The sequence below is a fragment of the Puntigrus tetrazona genome, chromosome 3 (assembly GCF_018831695.1).
Source record: "Puntigrus tetrazona isolate hp1 chromosome 3, ASM1883169v1, whole genome shotgun sequence".
In the NCBI taxonomy this organism is placed as follows: Eukaryota; Metazoa; Chordata; class Actinopteri; order Cypriniformes; family Cyprinidae; genus Puntigrus; species Puntigrus tetrazona.
In genome coordinates, this window is record NC_056701.1 from 14,328,147 (window position 1) to 14,356,082 (window position 27,936).

The window sequence follows — 27,936 nt, forward strand, 5'->3', positions numbered from 1 at the left end:
CAGGCATGAATTTCGTCAAAACCTGGATTCCATTATAGAAAGAGTCCTCAGAGTTTGTCTTTCCTTCAGGCTTCTTTTATTAAAGTGTCATTAGGGATTTGTGTTGATTCTACACAGTCATGGTCATTTACAATGAGGATGACACAAACGAAACCAGAACTAAAGAATTAGGAAAACTGAAAATGAACACCATGTCACACCTGACCAAAAACCTGAAATTACCTGCTTGTAAGACAATACAATTATAAGGTTTTGTCCGATTCCATGAAACTAGTCGACTTTAACTTGGAGATTTTCATGGGAATTATTTTGGCAAATGCTTTGCATTCACAGGACCTACAGTTCCCCTGAAACAACCTCAAGAGCACAGTGGTAATAAAAGATCATTGTGATCACAATAATAACAAATAATAGAACAAATAATGTACCCAATGTTCATTTAACCTCAGCAGATACAGTTTACCATTCAAAGGTTTGGGGTGTACACATTTTTTTAAGTTTTGGAATTAGTTCTGATGTTCACCAAGGCTTCATTTATTTGACCAAAATGTCCGTAAATAGTGAAATATTATACTCTTAGGAAAAAAAAGTACAAAGCGGTCATTGTGGCAAAAGCTGAAAGGTACAACTTTGTACCTTATTTACCTCAAAATAACATATATTAGTACCCTACAGAAACATACTAGCACTTGATGTTATTACCCACCGTGTAATTAATATATATATATATATATATATATATATATATATATATATATATATATATATATATATATATATATATATGTATATGTCACTTTGATAAACTAAATGACTTAATGAGTATAACATTAAATGCTATAACTTTGCACCAAGTTACAAGCTATAGCAACTTGTTTGCAGTGCAAATAGTGATAGATGCCATTCAAAAAAGTGTAAAAATAAAAGAAATAAAAATGTTATTTGCACTATGTATAAACTGCCTGAGAAAAAGTGGGTTAAATTGGTGAAATAGCCACTGTTAACAAAGTTGGCTATTTGCACAAAAGATACATACAGCTACTGTTGTCACCAACATGACAGTCAGAGTGGAATTCTTAAAGTTTGTCCACAAGAAAAATGGCCTACAAGATTTCAGTTTTGTTCAAACAGGATATGTAGTGCATTTGGAAAAGATGAAGAAAATACTTCACAGTGAATCAGTGTGTTTATACAGTATGTACATGAAAAATGCCAAATGGACAAAAAATCCCTACAAAACATAGGTGAATGTCATGTATTAAGTAATACATTTCCTCAAATGAAACAAATGGACCTCCGTGTGCCCATAAGTGACGTTGTTTTCTTCAAACATTCAGTCAAATGTATGTCAATGAGGTAACTCTCCTATTAGCTGCAGCATCGACACAGACGACACGCAAAACCTCATTAATACAAACATACATCACACAAGCTAGTGCTAAATACTGCTCGCTTCTCGTTTCACATTAACATTCGTCTGGAACATTTACTTTTGTCTGAGCATCACCAACCTTCGGTGTTGGTGTTCAATCATTTATACTAACTATATCGTTTTTACAGAAAAAATCAAGTAGGAAGAGACTCTGAGAGGCGTTTGTCCCTGCTAAATTTAATATTAATAATTCTTTACAGTAGCATTTCATTCTTCATTCAAGACACTCTTCAAAGTAAAAATAAATTGAAAGTCCATATTCCACTGGTTTAGAGGAAAGGAATGAGGGATACATAAAAAAAGAATAAAAACAAGACAAAAAGCTGGACTTATTCATTCAGTACTCAACTATTCAAAATACTTTCACGTGCCTGCCTTTTTTATACAAATTAGAATGATAAAAAGAGAAGTACACTTTATTTATACATATACATAAACAGCATAATCTGTGGGTGAATATTATGTGATCTCTTTGATAAAAGCTCTTATGGCTCTGTTAAAGAAACAGACTAAAGAACATGTGCCTGGCACTGGAAGCAGCGGATTCTTCTTTTTCTTATTGCATTTCGATGAAAAGTGCAGTAGTCATGCAAAATGCATAGCTCCTAAAGTTAATACATGTGTTCTACCGTATTTGCTCTTTTGTTTTAATAGCTCATTTTACATCTGGAACGACGATGGAAGTGCTCTAAGCTCTTGGTAAGACCGCCATCAAAACAGCTAAGAAGCAGCAGCAGCAGCAGCAATAATGGTGTCCTACACAGCAAACGCATGAATGAATTTATAAAAACCATGAGTTTATACACGAGTCTTTCATCCACAGACCGTCTGTGATGTGTGAAAGCCTCTTGACACACATCGATAGACTTGTGCTGAACAGCTCAGTGTTTCACGCTAAGAAAGCTTTCATATGTGACCTCATGTTAAAAATATCAGCTGCTTTAATGATTACTTCCGTCCAAAATCTACCACTGATAAACTGATTGTAACTGATTATCTTAGATCTGTAACAAACCACCACAACACATTGAGTTTGCTGTTCCTCTGATATTCTAAAGATGAGATCTTAGTATCTTCTGTCACCGTTAACACGGTTTGTTCACCTTTTTCTGATCAGTATGTACATTATAGGCTTCAACGACTATGAGTGAACACATTCAGCCCACAGAAGCTCCTCACTATGAAAAGTGCAGGCTGCCTAAAACAGTGTTTCCCAAACAGTTTTTTCCTTATGTAGCCAATCAATAAGGCAGAATTACCCCATCATCACTAATTCATGATGTCTTTTTTTAAAGAAAAACCTGAAATATGGACGAAAAACACCACAAAAATATAAAACTTGCACACATTAAAAAAAATATTTTTTCCCTTACAAAATTAACTGGAAAAAAAGAGATATCAATTAAGTTAATTCTTTTTTTTAATACATATTTGACATCCTTGTTGGGAATCATCGTCAATCGTGTGAAATAAATATATGGCGTGGACTGTGAAGTATGATATCATTATACTCTATTATAAAAAACTATATCATTTTACTTTGGCCCACAGGAAGAACTCTCTTGAAAAGACAGCTTCGACTCCAGTCACTGATCTGTGGCATCATTATAATCAGACACGCTCTCAAACACAATACAGTTCTTACCTGCCCTTGTTCATGTACTGCTAGGTTTGTAAAATATAATCTGAAACTTTATTTCAGAGTCAAAATGTCAAGAGGACGGCTTAAAAAGGCTGGTGTGTTGTTGTTGTAGCAGCAGTGAGAAGAACGTGACCATCATGACCGCTGTTACCAACCCTGAGACACACAGCACAACACAACATGTTCATTACACCACTCACTGCACTAAAACGCAGATTTCTATGGAAATCATTCATGGAGCTAAAATTCCTTCTGCTTTTTTTTTTTTTTTTTTTTTCTCATGAGGCCTACTGTGTCTCTTTTACAAAAATCTTTATCAATCACCACATAATGCTGTTCACAAGCAAGATGTAATATGGCTGCTATCACAAAAACACCTTTCAGCAGTTCATGATATGCCACAGAAATAATATGATCCCAGACATTATTAAAGTCATTGTGCTCTAAAGAAGCTGAAGCCATTCATTGCCATTGACCTTTCATCTCTTATAAGTGCTTGGACCTAGTTTAGACATTAGTTAAAACACATAAGTACTTATATACTGAGCAAATCCCTCCATATATGAATGAAGTTTCAGTGATGTTAAAACAGATCTACACTTTCAAAACACTGTACTCTGAAGGTTGTCGTGCATTTTGTGCAGATTCTCTCATGAACACAACAACATGGCCATTAAACACACTACTTCTGCCAGTATACAATGAGCCAAAACTCTCATTCAGTATATACAGGGTTCCCACACCCTTACACCTCTTCATTTTCCAGTAATTTATAATTAAATTAAAAAATATATGTATAATTTATACAGATTTTTATTACAGTATATTATTTAATTTATGGGCATAACTAGAAATAGTTATTCTGACTACAGGTATTTCTCATTTTCAAAACTTTTATTAATTGTAATGTTTCCGGTTTTCCAGCCAATTGCGATTAAAAATAAGAGATGCTGAAAACGATTTTTTATTGAGATTGTTTTCACAAAAAGTGAATTTGTAACCAATAAAATATTTTTCAGATGGGCATAACTACAATGATTTATACTGCAGACTACAGAAATGAACGTGAGCAAAGATTTCATTAATTTTCACTAAATACCCTGATATTTCCTGATATCTCTATGACCGTGGGAACCCTGGATCGATCTTTTCTTGTTGCTGAGGCACTTCAGTCGGCCTGCACTGCTAGTGCTCATTGATCGGATGGTAAATTGTCTCTAGCCTGCTTATTTTGAACCCTGCCAAAAGCACCAAATATCAGATTACGCTGTAAAAATAACGGGACAGAAAAATAAACATAGTTACATTACCATAAAGGCAAAAAAGATACAAAAAAAATCACATTTGCAACTCATTCCTCAGTCTTCACCATGTACCTCCCTCGAAATCACCAGCGCTACTCTCTTTGCCTCCAGACAGCCCTCAGTCCGTGTTATTCATTGGGACTTTCCTCCTGTATTTCCGGCAGGTTCTTTCTATCTTTGCGCAGAGTATCAGTGAGGGGCCGAGCAGAGCTGGGGGACTCCAGCTGCTTGGGTTCATTAGTGTGGTAACTGCCTTTATACCTGTACAGGTAAATGTAGAGGCCGTACAGGATGAGGAAGAGCAGCATTAGAGACACTGTCACGATTACTGTGGAGAAAATCACACAAAGAGAAAGAGAGAGAGCAGTCGTTTTAAGCTTAATACTCTTACGGATCGCTAGTTGAGCAGTCTGCAAATGATGGCTTAAACATAATTTGTATCATGTTGCAGAATTGACAGGAGACACTGCTGACTGTCAGCTCAAATGTACTCATAAGCCTTAAAGGGATACTTCAACCAAAAATTTTTGGCATCATTTAATTACTCTTGTGGTGTTCCAAATCTGTGAAAAACAACCAGAGAAATTCCATGTAACCAAACGGATATGGATTATTTTTATGATTACAAAATTTCACCTTGAGGTGGTCGCTATTGTTAGTATGGAAAAGAGCAGCAAAAATATATTTTTGTGTTCCACAGAATAACAGTATACAGGTTTGGAACAACATGAGAGTCAGGAATGTTAATTTTTTGGGGTAAATTGTTCTTGTAACGTCTTGACCTCTTTTAGATTTTCTGTTTTGCTGTGAGAGCTGTTTCTACTGGTAAGGAGGATTAAGTGTTTGTGTGTGTGTGGGTGTGTGTGTAGGAGAAACAAGGCTTGTTTATCCTAGAAAAGGGATGACAATCAGACGGATAGAAAAAAAGAGGATTTGAATGAAGCAATGATGGATAATTGCAAATGATGAGTAAGGATTCTGATAAAACTGATTCAGTTTAAAAAATGGTCTTGTATTGTTTTGACGAGTATTCTATTTTTGTAATAATCAAGTTAGCATTAAAACAGTAGTTCTGTAGAACAAAAACAAAAACAAAAATAATTTAAAAGATTGTCACAGTGACATATTTTGAAATATATGGCCATTTGTAAAGATGTGACTCTTGTTACACCTTTATTCCTCATTCAGTATATTATCCTTATATGACGCTTTCTAACTGATTATACCAAATGTCTGTCATGTGCAGAAGATCGTCTTTATGCAGAAGCTTATATTCCCATGAATGTTCCCTAATCCTGTGTTCTGCAAATTAAGAGGATTTTAAAAACAGGTTTTAGCATCACAAACAGAGAAGATCAGCATGATCTGTAGTACTGACTGAAATGCTGAATAGGAATAAAAGACAAAGAAAAGCAAGAAGAACAGAATCCATTAGTATAAATACATAAAAATTGTCTCGGGAGGGATTTTTGTCACATTTACTTGGAGGATGGTGAAAACCTGAGAGGAATAAAAATAGTGCTAAATATGCTTTAAAACAAGATGATAAAATGAGTGTGACTGTAAACTTACGTGTCATCCAAGGTGGGGTAACATCATCATGAATGTAATAAAAGACTAAAGAGAAGAAAAGAAAAACATTGGTTTTTAATCACAGTGTAAAGTACATTAATCATACACTACAAAAGTAAAACAAAAACATCAGTTTGAAAGTTCATGCACTAATAACTTGCTCAAAAGCAATAAAAGTAAATACATTGGACCATATCTTTGTGATATAGTTCAATATGCTTTACTTCACCCTACAATTACTTTCATTATCATTCAAATGTTTTGAGCTCAGATATGAAATGTTTCTGAAAGAAGTCTCTTTGTTGACCAGGCTGCATTTATTTGATCACAAAACGTACAGAAAAAAAAATTATATTGTAATTATCAGCAGGTTTTACAAAATCTTTCTAATATGCTGGCCTGCTACTCAAAAACATGTATTATTATCACAACTGAAAACAGCTGTGCTGCTTAACATTTTTGTGAAAACCTTGATACATTTTTTCAGCCTTCCTTGAAAAAGAACAATATGTATTTGAAATAGAAATCTTTTGCAACATTATAAAAGTCTTTTCTGTCACTTTTTATCAATTTTATGTATCATTTTAGACTAAAAGTACACATTTATTTCCATTAACATTTGAATAGTAGTCTAACATATACATATACTGTATATAAAGGCGTTCGTGTGAATGTCAGGATAGGTAGACTTACACAGGCCAGTGAACCAGGGGTCATCCTCCCAAGGGACATATCCTAAAACAGGGGGAAATGCTCCACAGTTAGACTCCACCACATAGCCTTGAGTCGTCACCGGTGGACTGGTTACATTGGGTCGGAAGTAAGCCCTCAGAGGAGCAAAAATGTTATATCGGACCCCTGATATACAGCCCATAAAACCTGGACTGTTGTGTCTCTGTATTTCGTAGTCGACACCTCCCACCTCTATGAAGAAAAGAAATCAGAGCAATCTATTAAATACAGATTCTCATGCACAGGCAACGAGTTAAGATAAAAATGCTCGTCTTACCCATTACTCTACCCAGGAATATAGACTTTGGTGAATCGAATCTGGGAATCTCTCCTGGTATTAACTTCTCAATCCATGGATCCATGTAATCCACCTATATCCAGGTGCAAATATACAAACATACATATACAAACAATGCGCTTTTGCTATGCTAATAATAACTCTAGATCTAGTTTGAGATCCGACCTGTGTCCATATGGTGTAGTTGTGTCTGGTGATGTTGACGAAATGAGGGAAGCCGTCGGCCATGTTTCGGTCAGTCAACTTAAATTTGTAGCTTATTATCCCAAGCCGATATCTCAGCGAAAGAGTCCCTGCAAAAGCGTCACATCAGTGCTAAAGCTAATGTTTTGTATGCTCTGGTGTGATTGTGCATGTGTTTACCGTCTTTCTTGAGCAGGACGGCAATGTAATCGTTGCTGAAGGAGCTGATATAAAGCAGCACCGCCGGGGCCTGTAGAGTGCTGAAGCTGAACTCTATGTCATCAGTTGTGGTGTTGTAGCCGAGGGTGAAGTTGTGCCAATGAGGCTCAATCCAAAAGTTTGCCCACCATGCATCAAAGGATATTGGCTCTTTGCGGATGTCATACCGCAACCACGCTCCCACATCAAAGAATGCCCCGATATCTAAAAGGATGTGACGCAAGCAGAGATCAGAGTGTTGCTTATGCCAGGTTATATCTTACAGGCAATCCTCCCACATGCTGATTTAACTTGCTTTTGAAAGAAAAGAATGGACATGATAGAGATACTTTATCATAATAACACATCATCATTAGACTCAAAAACAATAGACTTGTAACAGTTTATATAATATTTTAGTACAAGTAATTAGTGTTTAAAGGGTTACTCCACCCCAAAATTAAAATTTTGTCATTAATCACTTACCCCCATGTGGTTCCAAAATTATAAAAGCTACATTCATCTTCGGAACACAATTTAAGATATTTTGGATAAAAACTGGGAGGCTTGTGACTGTCCCATTGACTGCTAAACAATTACAACTGTCAAGGTGTAGAAAAGTATGAAAGATGTCATCTGAATGCTCTATCTGCTATCAGTGGATCAACCGTAATATTATGAAGAACAAAAATAATGAGGTTTATTTAACGATTCGGCACTGCAACGTCACCACAGTGCCATTTTGAACAGAATCTGGTGCATGCACATAACGTATGCAGTTCTGTATTAGCAATGGAAAGATATGTCTTCTACATGTATTTACTTTTTGATGCTGCTTACGTTATATGCGTGCACATAATGAACTTTAAAATGGCGCTATGGTGATGTTACGGCACTGAATCGTTAAATAAAGTTTTTTTTTTTTTTTTTGCATATGAAAAGTTTTGCTTTATAATGTTACGGTTGAACTACTGATGGCAGATGGACTATTCAGATGACATCTTTCATACTGTCACGTATTTGGACTCTTTTGTTGTCGTTTTTGTCTTGTACCATGTGCTCTGTGTCCTACCTTCCGTTCCTGTTAATTGTGTCATTGTCTTCAGCTGTTTCTTGTTAATTTAGTCAATTTCCTTGTGTATTTAATTCCTGTGTGTTTGCATTCAGTTTTTCCAATCGTCAAGGTTTTTATGTGTGGTTTATGTTCTGCCTGCCTGCCTGTCTACCTATATATTATTATTTTGCCCGTTTGAAGAGGATTAAATCTATTTAAGTTATTTATTCTCATTGAGTGCTCCTTCATGCTAAACCACAATGTGACACAAACTTCTCTGGACCTTAACAATGTTCATTACTTGACAGTAAATGGAGTAGTCACAAGCCTCAGAGTTTATCAAAAATATCTTAAATTGTGTTCTGAAGATATACTAAGCTTTTATGGGTTTGGAATAACATGGGGGTGATTAATGGTAAAATTGTCATTTTGGGCTGGAGTGGGATTTAAAGCATATTGTCCATTTCAAATAGACAAAAGTAGAAAAACATTAAATATACACAGTCACATCCATATTTCTAAAATCCTGAGAAAAAAAACATTTTATCTGACTGGCTGAGTAGAATTGTAATATTTTTTTTTTATCTGTACTTGTCAGCTCCAAATTTACACCAGTTGAAGAAGACAACTTAATGTCTTTATGAGTGAGCAAGTCATTTAAATGATTAATTAATTAAAATATAAATTTAAATAATAAATTCACAATGCTGATTCATTCAGAAACAAAACAAGTTGAATGTCTGAAACTCAGCCTTGAGTCTTTGAATCATTTACTCAACCAGTTTGTTCAAAGACCCTGATTTATTTGTAAACAAAACTGGCTGCCTCACATACTATGTCCGAAGGTACATCTTTTGAATAAGTACTTACTTAGTGAATGAAAGTATGTAGTAAACTACATAGTAGTTTATGCACTGTATGTGGCTTTATGTTGCACTTTATGTGGCTAAGACACTGTCTTAGCTCAGTATGTGAGCTTTTTTGTATTGTGTGACTTTATGTAGCAGCAGGTCCTAGAGAAACGTTGTCTCATTCCACTGTACTGCGCAGCTATATGTAGTTGAAATGACAATAAAAAGCCACTTGACTTGACTTGGGTATAAATGTATGTAGATTTGACATGTTGTTATTGTCATATGTCCTTCCAGCATCAGTTGTATCGCTGCATAGCCAGTCACGAAACATCAGCTGTGGCCTCATGGGATAGATAAGTGTAGATTGAACAACAGTAGGTTATCTAAGTAACGTATAGTTTAATGTGTAGTTTGTGCTATAGTTTTGTGAACACAACAAAGGAAAGTATGCATATTTTATCTATATAACCTATGGGGACATACCCCCCCAGCCCCCAATCCCCCATGGTTATATATAACTTATGACTTATATTGTGAGCAAATTGCGAATCCTATAGTGTAGGTGAGTGTATTAAGATAATATAAAAAAATTAATTATAAAAAATAAAAGCAATATATAACTCAGCTTAAAGACAAATATCTTAAATATTCCCACACAGATTATCCAAAATTGCAGTTTAATTCATGGAATAGACAAATCCCTCTCTGTTAGCCTAAGTCAGCTCTGGATTTAGATGCTTAAAATGGAAAGTAGACACAAAAGCCAAAGTCTGTCACTCTCTCTTTTTCAGGCAGTGCTTTAACAGATCTGAGGCACCAGTTTGCTTGTTCCTCCAATTTTCTATCCTTCACTTGAATCAGTTTTAATCTTTTAAATCTCCTAATCACGGTTTCATGAAATGAAAATGTGTTCGCAATAATTAGTCTTTCCCCAGATGAAGATGAAAAGATATCACATATTCACGTTTATTATAAGTGTGAGAAAGCATATGCAAATATGTGTTAACTCACCTAAATGACAGTAATAGCCATCAAAGGCTGTGTTATTACAGTCACAGGTGTATGAAGCGTAGCCATCAATGCACTGGCCTCCATTTCGACACGGTATGGAGGCATTCAGACACGCTCCGGTGCAGTTTCTGCGTATGCCAGCCCTCTCGTCAACCTTTCCCTCCAAATCCACTGGGACTCCGTTCATCCTCAGACCACGCAGACAACCCAGAAAAGGCCTTAAGGTGTGATTGGCCGCCCCTGAATACAGATGAGTGCTATCAACTGCTTAAAGCCATGTTTTCAACACAAACTCTAGTTCTATGATTCTTACCTACGAGCAGGGGTTGAGTGAACTTCATGGTGATGTAGGTTTGGCCTGGAAACTTGTGAACGGCCGGAGGCAGAAAATCAACCTTGAGACGTGCCAACTTCACATTGATTTCAGCTTCTACATAGTGCCATTCGTTATCGTTGAGAGCTTTAGGAGAGCGCAGGGTCACGTTTCTAATCCCATCACCCACCATGAAAATGAAAACCACCTCAGTTGTAGCTGTGAAAATTTAAGCAGAAGCTGCTAAAGGAGACATCAGACTCAGTAGATATAATAGCATATGTTTTAAGCATTAACAGTGGGATTTACAGTCCGTCTACGGTAAAAACAACACTCACAATTGAGTTCAATTCGTAAGAAATTGCGCAGGTGGTCATCTGAGGTTTCCACAAATACTCCGTTAGTTCGGTAGGTCCTGAAGTGGAATGTGATATCAGCACTGGTGCCGGGCTTGAAGGTGGGGAACGCCAGGTAGGTGGGCTTTGTGAAAGCTATAGTGTTCCAGATACTCCCTAAAAGAGAAGGATTTCATATTCAAAGTCAACCATTAAAATAAATTCCTATAGGGACATTTAAAGCTGTTTATTCTGTGATAAATCAAATGACTCTACATTTCCCTTTACTCACACCTCAGAATCTTCTTCTTATATAGACAGACTTTTCATCCATTTTATCTTTGTAACATTCATTACTCACTGTCTCCATGGCAGTACAGTGCCCCAACACTGTAGTGCGCTTCTGAACCGGTGCGGTTAGTGTCTCCTATAATAATCCTTCTGACAGGCAGGTGGTCTCGGAACGACAGGTAGCCCTTATCTGAGTGCCTGGTGAATGGAAATTAGCCTTTAAATAATCAATTAATATGTTGCTTATACTTACACATTACTGTTCAAACGTTTGGGGTTGATTAGATTTTTTTAAGTTTTTGAAGACTGCAGTTAATTGATTAAAAATACAGAAATAATGTTTGAATATATCTTACATTTATGCCTGTAATGTTAAAACTGAATTTTCAGCATAATTACTGCAATCTTCAGTGTGACATGAGCCTTCAGAAATGTTATTAGTGTGTTTTGGAAAGCTTTGGAAACATTTCTCATTATTGCACTGCACTGATTAATTTTGTAAAAAAAAAAGAAAAGATACATTTGTTCAGGATTCTTTGTTTAATAGATAAAAGATTAAAAAACAGCATTTATTTGAAATTCTTAAAAAAAACTTACTGACACCCAACTTTTTTATATTTAATAATATATAACACTACCATACAGACACATTTTTAAAAGGAATGCTTATTAAAAAAATAGTTTTCATTTGTTCATTCATTCTCACCATTGGCGGTAGTCTGCGTCACAGTTGCACCAGTACTTGGAGTCAGTGCAAGTTTGATTGACAGCACATCCACATTTCCCACTTTCAGGGAAAGCTCCTCCCCAGTATTCATGGCTCTCATTATGCCGACCAATCCAGTAAGTATATGGTCGTCCTTCTGTTTACAACAATAAATAAAACAAATGAAACACTTAGTGCATACATATGTAGGTAATGTAGGCAAGCCAGTCTCGCTTGGGTCAACAAAGCAGACTCATTTAAAAGGTAAAGGCTGACTGATAAGATTCCTAGTTACTCAGCAGAGAAAAGGGCTGAGAAGGTCAGTGACACTAATTATGTTCAAGTTCCTGGCAGTTCAGCTGAGTCAGACCATCTACTGTTTTCCCTTAAGATCCTAGCTGAGATCAATACTTCAACAGCTGTCTAAAAGTCACAGCTGTAGTTCCTTTTTCTTCTTCTATGCTATAATTCAGCTACATAGTGATGGCTGTTCATATAGTACATTATAACACAACATTTAAATAAAATTATTTTTGCAAAAGGCTTTTGAAGGCTTTTCCACTCTTTTTAATATAATAAAAGTTATTGAGGATTGATTGAGGATGTAAAAATAACTAAAAAAAGAAGAAGGAAAAGAAACATCATAAATGTATTACTATTTCCTTCTTTTCAAAGCATAAATCAGCACTAACTCACATACTCTATTTACTATATACATCTAGTGAGCTGTCAGCTGCTTTGACTATATTTTGAATCAGTAAGTTGAACTCCAGAACGAGACCATTTTGATTTGAGAGCAAATTATTCAAAACAGTTTTGTGCACTGCTTTAACTGATTCATTGAAAAGATTTGGCTCAAAAATATGATTCATTTGTGAATCGGTCATTGCCGATCACCTAATAAATGCTGTTAATTTTAAGAAATTAAGGGATTTCAGTGAATAATGAGTTAAACTTTATGGCTAAAAATTTTATAGCGCTACAAAATGTATGGAATGTAGTGCAGGAGTCGTATATAGACTAATCACATACTTAGAGCGGCTAGGATTGTCTACATTTTGAGAAGCACTGATTACCCTTATACAGGTTTGAAACACGAGTGTAAATAAATTATTACAGAATATTCATTTTAGGCAAATTATCCTATTGATTTCAACCACTGACTATAAATGACCAATGATATTCCCACCTGTCATTGTTCAAACTTTTGAACTTACGTGGAGTATTGAGGAGGCGTGACTTGTAACACGAAAAATCAATCCACTGTTCACAGTATAAAGAGGTGTTTGCTAGGGCAGTGACTTCATCCCATGATGCATTTACATACTGGAGGTCCCCAATGTACGGTCGATCAACGGTGGAGCCGCTCACTTTGGTGCTTTTCATGCGGTTGTGCTCAATAACGGTCCATGATTTTTGCACTAAAAATATTATAGGATAAACTTCAGCTTGTTGTAAAAAAACATTCTAAATCGCTTTCAATACGTCAGTCTGTTCTACTTCATACATACACATATTGCAGTAGACGGTAAAAGGCTTCAGTGGTCCGCTCAGATCTGGATCTATGGTGTAGTTGCCTGACCAGTACTTTCCATTCAGTCTGTAGGCCTCGCACGACTCCCTGTACACCGCTGAGATGATGAGAGAGGGACAGAGAGCGGCTTAATTATCATGTTTCACCAACAAATAGTTGCTATAGAAGAATCTCCTCAATGATAGACACTTACAGTTATGACACACTTCTCCCTTGTAGCCCGTGTTGTTACACACACACAGGAAGTCATTCCAGGACTGAATACACCTGCCTTCATGTTCACAAGGGTTTGGACTGCACCTGAGAAAAAGCAAGAGACATTTTAATAATGCATTTCTCACAATATTAAATTGGGCATGTCATGTTTTCTTGTCAATGCTGTTGTTGCATATTGGACAAAATATCATTTGCAGGTGACACTAATATGAGATGAATCATCCTAGGAGTTATATTATTATATCAAAACCAGAATATATATTTGTTTTCTGTTATTTATGATTTATCTGTCATAAGTCATATTTTCAAAAAAATCTATCAAAATTAAGCGAGATACAGTAGGGAAAGAAAAATTACATTAATTCGAGGGCAAAACAAGATTACTGTCCATTTTCATGTTTTCTTAGATAACAAACCAAAAGATATGAACTTATTTGTTTGGATAATAGTTATTATGTTTGAATATTTGCACTGGTGTTTTTTGCATTTTCTTAATATGTTAATCTTGATTGCTTATTAAAGATTAAGATAATAGACTTTGACTTAAACACTAAATTTATATCCCACATCTGCATGCTAGTTTTCAGTTTTCATGGTGGTGTCCCATTGATATGCACTGTTTTTACAGAGATATTAATGTTAATGTTATGCCCTACCACTTTGTATTTTACATGCATGCGGGCTGTTTGCTTGGCTTCTACAATTGGAAGGACAGTGTTGGCAAAAACCACCCACACAAACACACACCTATCAGTGATTCCGCAGGTGCCCAGCAGGATTTCGGCATATCTGCCCCATTTCCTCTGCAGCATGACATCTATATCCACTGGCTCATCGTCTATAAAGATCTGCTGCATGCAGCCATGGAAGCGAGACAGCTTGGTCACACAGCGAGCCGTGTTATTGGTCTTAGGACAACCTGCAGCACATCAGATATGAAATATCAATCTAGTTATCTGCTATGCAACTGAAAGGCACTGAATACATTCACATTCAGTATGAATTCTAAACATTAATGTAGCATTTGTGGCATGTGCATATTTATGTATAATAGATGAAACATTAACATTGTTTTATAGTAATTATTGGGGCATTGAATCATAACAGACTAATCATTCTGCTACTTACCCCCGAAGAAGTAGCGGTCTCCTGTACGAACCATGAAAGGGTTGGTGATCTTCAGTGGTGAGCTTTCATCTTCATCTATAGTAATAGTTAATAAGTTGTCTTTGGCAGTCAGATCTACTGTGTGCCAGAAGCCATCATTGAGACGGTACCCTGAAACCACACAAAAAAGGATCGTATTTACTGTACTTTATATATCCTTTGATCTGGTGTTGGTTCTGCTTAATTCTTGGTCTTACATGGCTTCGTTCAGTCCTCTCTTATAGAAACAGAGTTCAAAATGTCAAAATGAATAATAATATGGACACACTTCCCAATCATACCTGCAGCGAAGCGTAATCTCTTGTTTCCAGGCTGCATTAGAGTCACGTTGACTTGTCCTTCGCTGAGGCCCAGCTCCAGAGAGCCCAACTCATCTGCAAACCTGGTGAACATCAGTAACCCTGTGTAATCCCATGAGCGAAACTTAAACTTCACTGCCAGGCGGTTCTTCCGGAAGAAGCCAGGCAGCTGAAGGTAGTTGTTGGGTCCTGCAAAGGTCATGGGCTTCCAGAGGAGATCACGGCAAGTATAATGCATCTTTTTCTGCAGATGAGAAGATAAAGATGCATATTAATATTACAAATATTTTGCAAAAGCAAACATTGTGCTCAACGGTTGTGTGAATTTTAGGAAAACTCCACCTACCTTTTTAGGAGCGAGTCGGATTTCAGGCTCCTGGTACTGTGTCTTGTAGATGATATTGACTCCATTGATGAAGACGTTTTCCAGGCAGCCTCGGAAGTTAACCTTACCGGGCAGATGGGGCACATCTTTCTCAATCACACCGCCAACATAAATCTAAAGAAAAATGGATAATTGCTGTGACCAGGATGCAGGGAACAAAGATTCATTTAGTGAAGTGTGCATTAGTAGTCCAGTATATGTTTAATCCAAAATAACACCTGTTTGTCCAGATCAAGATACTGGAACTCTCCGTTAAGGACAGCAGTCTCAGTCTGGCTGTCCAAGGTGAAGTTAACCTCTCGCCCGTATCGCTTGATGGTGACATAGTGCCAGTGCTGAGTGTCCAGCAGGTTTCCCAGCATCATTGTGGTCATCCCATTAGTGTTATGGACAGTGCTACTCCCTGAAAAAAAAACAGGGTCTCATGGCATAAACAAACCATGGTGCACTTATAAGCGAGACACAAAATACGTACTTATCACTGCAGTTTCCAAAAGAAATAAACACTAAAGGCAGTAAAACTTGGTGTCATTTTTGCACAATTACTTAGAATATCATGTTATGACAAAACAATATTAACATGCTGGGAGAATTGAAAGCTGATGCTTTTGAATGTTAGCATCACACATATCCAGCTTCATATCTATGAGTTTTCACAGACGTTAGGTTTGTTCGGTAGCTCATCTAGTACAGAGATGTACTTGGGAGGCGAGGAGCCCTGGTTTAAATCCTGTGTAACTACGGTTCAACAAAACAGTTCAAATCTGTGTAAAAGGAAGTTAAAATGGCACGGTTACATCAACAATTTTTTTTTTATATCAGTTTTGCATTTGTTAACAATATCGGGTAGGTTTAGGGTCAGCTTTGGTGTAGGGCATACTTCCAACACGATAGAGCATAAACTTTTAGCAACAGTGCGTGGATATTCTAAATTCTAAACAGAGACCAGGTTGAGATAGACAGATAGATATCAATACCTAGGCTGATATGCAAGTAGAGGCGTCCAGTTTTCAGCTCCAGAGTGATGGAGTCTCCCTGAAGACCTTCACTGTGCAGAAGAGTACCATCCTTCTCCAAGGTCTTAAAGTTTAAAGCATAGTGGTCCTGAAGTGTCCTCATTCTTCCCCGTGGGAATGAATACGCCACCATGTCATCCCCCTCAAACTGCATCACATATGAGTCTGTTTAGGGTCAAAGGTCAAGAGTATGAAGAGGATTGTCAAAAACATTACTGGAAGATGTCCTTCATCTTAAAAACTAAACTCAAAATAGACAAGCCTATGTGTCTACAACAGGAACCCAGATCATCAAGGTGTACACAGTGTCTTCCTAATTGCTTCTAGCTTGCATAAATTAGCATAAGACGATGTTTATAGTGGTTAAATTTACAAATGATATTCAGTTAATCCATAATCTTAATAGGCAGTAGGTGTGAGCGCTTGACATTGAATCTTAAAAAAGCATTGTTATATTTGCAGTGTAAAGATTTTAACATTTAAATTGATATTCTGCTTGATACTCTGCTTGACACACTGCACACACATACACACACACTCATGTTGTGTTTCCGTGTTCTATGTGGGTATTTCCATAGGGGTAATGATTTTTATACTGTAAATACTGAATGTATTATTGCCCTACACCAACCCTAAACCTACCCCTTACAGAAAACTACTAACATTTTTAGATTTTGCAAAAATTTAATCCTGTGTGTTTTATAAGCTTGTTTCCTCATTGGGACCTAAAATTCTGGTATTCCTTTCCTTGTGAGTACATTTGGTGCCCATAATGTGATAAATACCAGGTGCATGTGCCCGCACACACACACACACACACACACACACACACACACACACAAACTCATTTCCAGTACTAATATTTTAAAAATCCTTGAAACAAGATACAAAATGCGTGAGAAGAAAAACGATAAAGCATGTTTTGCAGTAAGAAAAACAAATTTAATGTAGAAGGTTTTATATTTCATAAACCTCACTTTTTTTATTTTTAGGAAAATAACTTCTAAAAATGATCTTTTACTTCATAAGCACATGTAGGATATATGTACTGGGAAACAAGAAAACTGATTAAAGAATTATTTTCTGCAGTACAGCTTAAAAGGACCAGTTAAAATTACAAAGCACAGATGAGATTTTCTGTATCATGTTAAGATAAAGTTCTTGGCTGCTGATAAAACCAAAGCTGTTGCCAGTAACTCAGTGTGTTGTTTTACCGTAAGGACAGCCGTAGAACTCCACACGAAGGCCGATCTTTCCTCCGTTCTCAGTATTCCAGCCCATGGGATAGATGCGCAGATGTTTGGCAGTGAACGCATAATGAAAGACGTTCCTCTTCACCTGGTAGTAATTCCAGTTGCCAGGCAACGTCTGAGAGACACAAAAATCTGATATTAGAGGCTCTATGAATGTTGCACACCATTTAACAAACAAACCGCTTCTCTCACCTACAACTAATCCTATATCAAAAACTTATGGAAATTCTAAACCCGGAATCAAAAACACTACAAATGCATTACCTCTTGACCTGTCCTGAATCACCAAACATCAGGATCATTGATCAGCACAAATCATAATAACACTTTCTTTCTTAGCACTCATAACACGTGGTTATTTTTATTACCATGTTGCCTCCTTTCATGACATATGGAGTCCATGCGTCAAATCGGTCCCCATACAGCAGCATGTATTTGGTGACCCAATCATAAGAGTTGAAGGTACCCTGAGTAGCAATGGCCATGATACGATACTTCCTCCCCAAGTCAATCTGCATCCATGGCTGCCTGTCCCGAGGGGATGGAGACCAGCCGCTGCTCCCTACATCATCACATTTACATTCATCAGGATGCTTTTATACAAAGTTACTTACAAATGCATCATTACACAAACATTTGTTAAATTCAAGTAATAAAACATTCTTGAGCCATTCTTGTTATGTGCTGCATGAACCATTGTAGTAAGTAGGGCCTCTATTTTGGGCATATATAAATGATCTACATTATTTTAGAATTTTTATGTTCTCCTCTAGTGGAAAATAAAGATACATTTTCCAAATACCTTGTGTGTTTATGACACTTCAAATGAAGCAAAAAGTTCAAATAGTCATTTTTCTCCACTAACCAATTGAATATATGCCTATTGAATCCCTAATTTAGTGTCTACAGCAGATCTAAAAAAAAAATAATAATAAAATAACCGTAATGGCTGTTATGATAATAAAATAAAAACTACTATGAAAAACTGACTGCTTGTAAGGTTGGTTTTTGGGGTTCTGTTTCATGTTCTGTTTTTATGTCTTTTATTATGTAATTGTTTCATGCTGTTAGAGTCATGCTTCCCTTGCACTCTTGTATCTCTGCCTTGTGTATGTGTCATGTTCTGATTGGTTGTTCAGGTCATATGTCTTGTTTCTCATGGGTTTGCTCATGTATACCCTTGCTGTAGGTGAGTTTGAGGGCAATTGTCGAGTCTGTACTTTTGTTCAATAAACTGCACTTGGGTTCTTCTACGCTACAGAAAACACAAACATCAAAATGAATCCAGCAGATCCCTTAGCTCATCTCTGTCAAGGCGATTGCTCCTCTGAGGATTATTCAAAGGGTTTTTTGGGGCTATGTCATAAGGTGGATGTCAATGATACTTTCCTTAAATATGTTTACCGTTTTGGTTTAACTCAGGAAAACTCTTGACCACCAGTCAAGAGTTTTGCTACAAGATGGCCGCCATGCCTGAGCATCATCACAAGATGGCTGCCACGTCTAATCCCTTGGCCAATATGGCTGCATTGGTATTTGGTAAAGACGTCTGCTACGCCATTGAACTCATCTGTCCTCAATGTGAACTCAATGTGACTGTCATTGTAAGTACTCCATTTGTTACCATTGTTCCTTGTCATGTATTGGATATATAACCCTGCTGTTGAGTGTGACAATCAAGTCTTCATTTGTTTGTATTATGGATTTCACTTTTGTTCAATAAGCTGTACTTGGGTTCTTCTACACTGACATCAGTGAATAATCATTATACTGCTCTGCTGCCTAAAATATAATCATGCCAATAACACTACAGGACAATATTACTCAACCTTGAAGAAGTCAGCATTTACTGTTAGCTCTGTTTCAAGTCATACAGTATATAACTTTCCCTCATACTAATATATATATGTATATATATATATATATATATATATATTTTTTTTTTTTTTAATAGCGCAGTAATGTCAGATATAGGTACAGATGCTTTTATTCACAATCTTTTTGTGCTTCAAGGGAATAATATTATTTAATTTCACTATTCTCAATACAACTTATTCAAACGTCTTTCCATAACTCAGTAGTCACTTACCGTACAGTTTGGCAAAGTGTGCAGAATAAAAAAGTTATATCTGGAGGAAGCATGGAAAGAAGACGCATAGAGAGGAGAGATCAGCGGATCTAAGCATGGCCCTGAATAAAGAAGAAAAAGAAAATTACTGAGAATATTAAACAACAACAGCATTTCATAAAAACATAATCATAAAAGCAAGATGATATATATATATATATATAAATTATCTGCAATAAATACTTTTATTTTCCATTATGTGTAATATTTGCAACTTAAGTTGTAGTTTCCAATAAAAAAAACATCCTGTAGCTGGTATATGATATACAGTTTATCCAATTCATAGCACCAACACAAACACAGTAAAACCACTCTATCATGAGAACGTCTGTGACGCTTTGTCTGTTCTAGCTGAGATTATTACTAGGCCTAATGAACAACAATGACATTTGACATTGCGCTGAAAATGACATCTAATCTACCATGTAACCCTGTTCACTGAATGGAATGGAATATTACATTCTTACAGCATACTTACTGAATTTAATTAATAAATACATCTATCAAAGTTTGTATTATTGTGCTGTGTTGCTCTTAACTTCAAGTCCTGGCATCGTCTGCCTTTGGGTCCTTTTTCTCATTATAAAAAATCCTATGGCTACAATGCTGAAAAAGTATTTTCCATAACTTTAACAACATTTTGCTTCAAAATAAAAGTAATAAAGAATCCATAGATTATTTGTGGTATAAAGAAGTTGAGGATCAGTTGCATATATGTGCACTTAATTGTGCACTGCAAATTAATCATGCATATGTTACATTTACAAACAAAACATACAAAAATATGCATGTGAAGTATTAAACAGATAGAACATGAATAAGGCCCTTTTAGCAAGTCTTGCCGTGGCATTTCATTAGTCCCTCTGTTACACAAATCCCTGCTTCAATTAGACCTGGCAACATTTCAGCCTAATCTAAACGACAGAGTCAGATAAACCCACCTCAATCTCACCCTCTCAACAGAGCTCTAATAAAGCCATCTGCCCAAATGGCATCGCATCTCACAGCCCATCAACCTCACCTCTCTAACAACAGACGACACACAAACGAACAGGAGTAAGAGAGGAAGACACGAAGACAGATTGCTGGCAAAGCTAACAACCAAGAAAAAAGGTGAACAGAGACAAACAGGTTCTGTAATTCATGGACAAAAATGATAGCATCGGTCTACAAACAACATAAGTCATACTCCTCCGTCCACAATACTGTATTCCTTCACATTTATTCATGTATCAGATTATTTTATCCAAAGAAATAACAAAATGAGTAGTACAACATAACAAATAAAAAGATAATGTCATAGGTTGTAGAAAATAACCCAAGCAAAAAGCACATTTTATGGAGTTAATTTGAGAAAGAAATATTGAATGTCATATCACCATTTTTTATATAGCACTATTTACAACTCAAGATGTGCCCTTACATTAGCTTTATGGAATTAAAATCACTGTCACTATCATATAGTCAGGTCTATATATATTTGGGCATGGGCACAATTAATATTTTAGCTGCTGACCAAAACATATTCAAGTTAAAGTTATATAAAGAACACGGGCTTAAAGTGCACACCCTAAACTTTAATGAAAGAGTATTCTCATCAAAATTGGAGGAAAGGATAAGGAATTACAGCTCCTAAATATACCTTCAAGGGACCATAAGTAATTGTACAGTTGATTCAAATGCCTTTTCATAGAAATATGTGGGCTATTCCTTTGTTATTTATACATCAGATAAGCAGGTAAAAGGTCTGGAGTTGGTTTGCATTTGGAAGTTGTTGCTCTAAACCATAGTCAAAGGATCTCTCCATGCAATGAAACAGACAATTGTTAGACTTTAAAAGCAAAATAAATCCATCAGAAAACATTAACATTAGGACAACATTAGGAAAGGCCAAATCAACAGTTTGGTACATTCTGGTGAGCTCAGCAATATAAAAAGGCCTGGTTGTTCATGAAGGACAACAGTGGTGGATGATCAGAGGATTCTCTACATGGTAAATAAAAACCCTTTTATAACATCCAGCCAAGTGAAGGCAGGCATGTACCTGTCAAAGTCTACAATCAAGACTTCATGAGAGCAAATACAGAGAAGTCAAATAGAAGTCAAAAAAAAAAAATGTAAAAATGCCAGGCTACTTCAGGAAAAGCATTCTTTGGATTGGCTGAAACTGAGACGAACCTTTGAATATTAAATGATCTGTGAAACAGGATGGACTAGTGTGATGGCATGAGTGTGCATGGCTTCCAGTGACAGTGAGTAATTGGTGTTTACTGAAGACATGAAAGAAGACAGAATTCTAAAGTGTAAAGGGATATACTCTCTGCCCAGGTTCAGTCAATTGCAACAAAGTTGATTGGGCAGCACTTCATAATATAAATGAACAAAATTAGCAATGTCAAAAAAAAAGTCAATCTCTTGATTGCAACCCAATTGAACATGCATTACACTTGCTGAAGACAAAACTAAAAGCAGAAAGACCCACAGACAAACAGAATCAGCTGCAGCAAAGGCCTGGCAAAGCATCACAAATGAAGAAACCCAGTCTCTTGTGATGTCCATGAGTTCCAGGCTTGAGGCAGTCATTGCCTCCAAATGATTCTCAGCAAAATAAGTAAAACTATCATTTTATTTATGATTACATTTGTTTGCCCAATTACATCCAAGTAGTAACATGGCACTCTAATGTTCTCCCACAGTAAAAAATACATTGCGGAGAAAAGAGGAAACTGACAATGCAACAACAGGCAACACTGTAGCGCCTCAGTTCAAGTGACACGTGAACTGATGATCTCTTCCACTTTGAATGAAATAAACATGAATGAACATCAGACAGTATCTTCAAAGACTTCAATGCACAAAATTTTTCAAGTTCAAGTCCATCAATTTTGGCAGATTCAGCATTATGATTGGTCAGACTGCATGTCAATCAAACTCCTTTCTAAAGATGAATTTCACTACAACAATTGACAACATCCTGCCAAAAAAGTTTATCAGTCTAATAAAACCACAACTGAGGATGTTTTTGAATGGAAGAATGGTTAATAAATCTTACAATACAGAGAATACAGGTAATGACTGGATCGGGCTTTATTTGTTTGTTTGTAATTAGTAAGTCTGTTGCGTTTTTTTAATTGTGGTATTTCTCAATGAGGTATTAACTGCAGCTACCAAAAAGATGCTGCAGGGGTCAGACTGCTTAACACAACAGAGGTTATTAGTATTCTGACTGCTGCAACTGCCAGTGAGGGAACAGAGGGGGAAAAGAAACAGTTTGATGGAAAGAGAGAGAGAGAACTAGAGAGATGGAGAGAGAAAGCAAGGAAGATAACGCAATACTGCATGAGTCATAGTTTATTCTCAAGTGATTTCAATTCCCATCTGATTCACAGTCGTCTGCTCTGTCATCTTTCAGTCTTTAACGAAACAGATTCATGAAGTCATGAACTCCATTATGAAAGTCTTTTGAAAGAAATGTCTTGGGATGGGAACATCCTGTGAATATGCCTTTATTCCAGCTTATCCATAGAAAGAGCTGTGTGTCTGTTCCCTGAGATATGACTCACTAGTGAAAGAGATGCTGAACGGGAATGACCTTGGCTGGTCAATGAAGGTGTGTGTGGCTTTGATTTGCAGCTAGTCAAAAGGGACAATTATTCATGCTATTGAAATTTGTATGTAATCAGTATTTGAATACATTTCGAAGAAATCATCATGCAAATATGTTCATATAGTGCTAAAAGCACAAGCTTAAAAATCCATGTCAAGATCCATGTTAAAGGCTCTCGTCTAAGATTAGCCTCATTTCCATACTGTCCCAAAAGAGCACCAGTGCAGTATTCTAATTCACATCAGGCAGATAAATGAATCGATTGAATGTGACCCAGCCCCATCTATCTTTGTAAAATATGAGATGCAGAGATTGTCTGTCCCTCTTCGCCAGCTCTAAGATCAATGATCTCCACCCTGTGCTATTCTTTCCCAACTAGCAGCTGTGCAGAGCGGAGAGGAGAGGAGTGCCTGCCCTGCAGGAGAAGCATTACAGTTATTAAAGCACTCAGTGCAGAAGGGCTGCGAGGTAAACTGGGAATAAGCAATGACAGGGTCATGGAGATATATGCAGAGACTTGCACATAGACGTGCTTGTGCAAAACTCACCTTTTTCAATAAAAAAGCTCTGCTCCAAAACCTACTGGTGAGCTACCTTGCTTGCCCCATATAGCCGACATGGGCAGCTGCCTCCTAAAGGAGCATCCCAACTGTTATGGAAGCTAATTTTGATGGATTCAGAATGCTCTACTCAGTCAGCAATTGTGCACACCTTCCAAACACCATACCATCTATTACAGTAGCTCGATGTTAGCATGATGCACAGTGCAATTCTTTATTAATCATAAAACAATCCCGGCACACATAAAAATCGGATGAACACTGGTCTATTTATAATCAATAATTTACTATTTTATAAAATATAAATAACCCTTGTTTTGTTCATCTCCTTTTTTCCCTCTGAGAACTTCTCCCATTGCATTCTGGGACTGTCTTGTCTGTGAAGGACACAACCGATTCTGCTTTGCAGTCTGGCTAAAACAAGAGGTGCGTCCCAGTTTGTGTACTTGTGCACTATCCTATGTCATGTATAAATATCTCCCAATAATATGTCTTAGTAACGTGATGTTTAAATGCTATAGTTTTATGATAAAAGCTCTGTGGAGCAAAACAAATAATTCAGTCCACTACAAATCAGAGATGATGTATCATAATGACATTTTAACATGGTTTTGTATGTAAGTATGGATATTATGTATATATTTATGTAAAAAAATAATAATATGAAAATAAAAACCATTAAGTGGAATGTGTAAACTCAACTGTCTCAGCTTCTTACATAGTAGAAAGGAAGGGTCTATCAGACTCTGTACAGTATCACACCCATGGGCAGTTTTATTGTGTGTTCCTTGACCCAGTTTTCCCTCAAGCCTTATTGTCATTTCGTTCACCTGTGTCTTATTAATTATCCTCATTTGCTTGTGTATTTAGCTCTGTTCTGTATGGCGTGTCTTTGTCGGGTCTAATAAGCATTAACTCGTTACTTTGCGCACACATTCTTATAGATTCGCAAAACCGAAGTTGAGCCACCGATGTCACGTGGACTATTTTATCAATGTCCTTGCTATTTAGATCTGGCAACATTTTGGTTACTTTGCTGTCTAAGGAGGGTCAGACAGTTTAATTTAAAAATATCTTAATTTGTGTTCCAAAGAAGCATGAAGGTCATATGGGTTAGAAAAAACTCCCCCTTTAACCTTTGATAACCTATAACTCACACAGTGGTGTTTCTACTTTTTGCAAAATGCCTTGTTGAAATTTTAAACTCTTCCATTTCACTCCCTTGTGATGTTATTTTTTCACTCTCAATCGTTCCTTCTCCTGTTTCCCTCCAAAGACCTTGGATGCTCTCCATTCAAAGATAAGAGAGAACAGTGACACATGCGGCTCCTTGCACTCTCTCTCTCTCTCGCTCTCTCTCTCTCTCTCTCTCTCTCTCTCTCTCTGTGTAACACATGTGTTGAATTACAGGCACTCCCCCAGTCTCTGCAGGCTGACGCAGCACTTTGCTCGAGGAGAATCGAGTGCATATCATGTGAGCAATCTTTCATCTCTGGGAGGAGGCCGCAGCACACATGAGTCTAGACTAAGATTGCTAGTTCAGATCAATCTCTTTGAGCTGGCTGAGATTTTATCGATCATATAGGTGTAGAGGCTGTGGTTGGATTTTTAGCACGGTGAACAGCAACCGGGGGAGTCACGTTGGTATGAATTATTCATAACGAGACTTGCAGCACAGTAGGTGGCAGTCTTTGAATGAAACAAAAGATAAGCTCAAAAAGGACTTTAAAATACTGAGTCAATCTATGACGCCACAGCACATCTTTCTACAAAGGGCACACACCCACTGAACACAGACTAAAAATACACCGTTCACTGAATCTTTCACACCTTTCTTCCTCTATTCTGGATCTAATATGTAGCCCTGTTTCAAATCCAAAACACGACATTTATTCTATCATTATTTCACCAACCACGCTCCCTAAAATCATCCCACAGACAGACATGACATCCTCAATCTCAATAAAAATGACATTTTCAAGCAGTTTTTCTGTGTCGACACAGCACCCGTTTTCAGCTTGGCCAGTTTCCACTCCCTTTATGCCAAATACGCTGTTTGTTCTGTCTCATTTCACTGCTCAGTGCTGCCTGGATTATCTTCTTTACACAATACGTCACACTGAAGCTCTCATTGTTGGCAAAGTACTGAAGTGGCAGCCTAGCAAAAGCCCACTTTTGGGATTTCACAAAACCTCATTGTTTCAAGACACAATGTGCTATTATGGTTTGTGCTAACGCTGTATTGAAAAACAGTCACTAATTAATATTAGGAAATAGAGCCGATGGCGTGGATAAAAAAAGGACATCCACACCAGACTTTCTCAAAACTTTTGCTGACATGAGAAAAAATACAAATTTTAAGAAAATTAAACTGACATGTTTAAATGTTACATCTTAGCATTTCGACCTTAGAAATCTAACAAATAGTGTTAACGATAACTTTGGTTACTTCGGTACATTTTATGCAAACTAAAAGAATGCGCTCAAAATATTGATGTGAGATTATAATAAGCATTCTCTTGGCAGATGAAATGTGAGAATATGACTACACGATCTAAATAATTTAAGTAGGCTACATACAAAATAAAATATCACAAGCTTTCTAGCTGCACCAAAATTACAACCTAACTGTAGTGCTTTGTGGAGATTCAATAGATCGTAGAATAGAAACAACGATTGCATTAGGATGTAGTCTGTGGTTTGCGGGCTTAAATGCTATCTTGAAGGTAACCTTACGTGAGGATTCGCATGCGGTGTTGTACGTCATGTGAATTTGGGAGTTCGGTGAGTTAATGCGCCCGCCCTCTGTCTCCGCATAGGGCTGCTCCCACAAGCAACTTCACGCAATACGAGCCACGCCATTTCAAATGCACCGACAATCTCAACTTTCCCCCAATAAGACACCGAAGACACGGCTAATTCCGCACATACGTGCTTTGAAGAGTCTCTGTTTAACAGCAGGACGGCGTGTCCTTCCCGCGTGTCCCCTGCGCAAGGCGCACCTTTCCATGCAGAAACTTGCCCAAGTGAGCGCGCAGAAGCACTGCAATGCAGAAAGAGCCCGTAGACACAAGCAAAGTCGCGAGCCCGGACTGAGGACTACAACAGTGCCGTACTTTCAGCCGAAACCCTTTAGACTTATTCATCATATACCGTATGGATTAACAGCATTTTTTACGATTTCGCGCTCATTAAAACGAACACAAGCTTAAAACATCGCAATTTTGAGATCAAAATCATTAGCTATGTCGTAGCTTCACTGATGCACCTGTCCTGATAGACAACAACAGCCACGTTTTACCAGATAAGAAACACCGTATTCGCACTGCATTTTGCATCTGCGGCATGACTTACGTGACGAGCAATGCTGAAAGGCGAGAAAGAGTAAAAGGCTTGGGGCAAGAATTTTGATATCCATCCTCTCCGGGAGATGGAGTCTGTATCAGATGAGTAAATCAAATGTTATCCTCTTCTCATCACCCGACAGTACAGCATCGTTTATCCGTCCTTTCGGCCAACTTTAACTCTCTCGGCCGGGATGGCGATAGACTCGCTCGCTAGAGGCAGGCGCGCGCGAGATAGTGGTGCTGATGCTGCGCTTTGGCGGGAGCGCGCATCCTACCATTAAACCAAATTCCTTGAAACTTGGAAAGTTGTGACAGTCTGGTCGAAATGCATACATAAACTCTCTGTTTTTACATACATAGGGAATGTGGAGTCGTACGGTCTGGGTAGACGGTGAACAGTCACGACTTTAGTGTCCGGGTTCGCTGTAAGGGAGGGGGCGCAAGATGACAACAGAAAAAAAGTTTTGGACTCAGCAGTCCGAATCATTTCCGTGAATCG

At 37.2% G+C, this 27,936-nt stretch overlaps 1 protein-coding gene across 1 annotated transcript; it reads right to left on the bottom strand.

Annotated features, from left to right (window-relative positions):
• Window positions 1-59: 59 nt before the first annotated feature.
• cntnap1 (contactin associated protein 1) lies at window positions 60-27,842 on the bottom strand. Its single transcript, XM_043235861.1, is given in 25 exon segments — window positions 60-4,706; window positions 5,951-5,995; window positions 6,644-6,874; window positions 6,960-7,053; window positions 7,146-7,273; window positions 7,344-7,586; window positions 10,281-10,520; window positions 10,594-10,812; window positions 10,932-11,105; window positions 11,290-11,417; window positions 11,926-12,082; window positions 13,143-13,346; window positions 13,437-13,556; window positions 13,653-13,759; window positions 14,423-14,594; window positions 14,804-14,953; window positions 15,124-15,385; window positions 15,488-15,640; window positions 15,745-15,929; window positions 16,504-16,707; window positions 17,757-17,910; window positions 18,164-18,357; window positions 19,885-19,914; window positions 19,917-19,985; window positions 27,445-27,842. Coding segments are annotated over 25 exon segments (3,927 nt in total). The 5' UTR covers window positions 27,509-27,842; the 3' UTR covers window positions 60-4,506.
• Window positions 27,843-27,936: the final 94 nt, after the last annotated feature.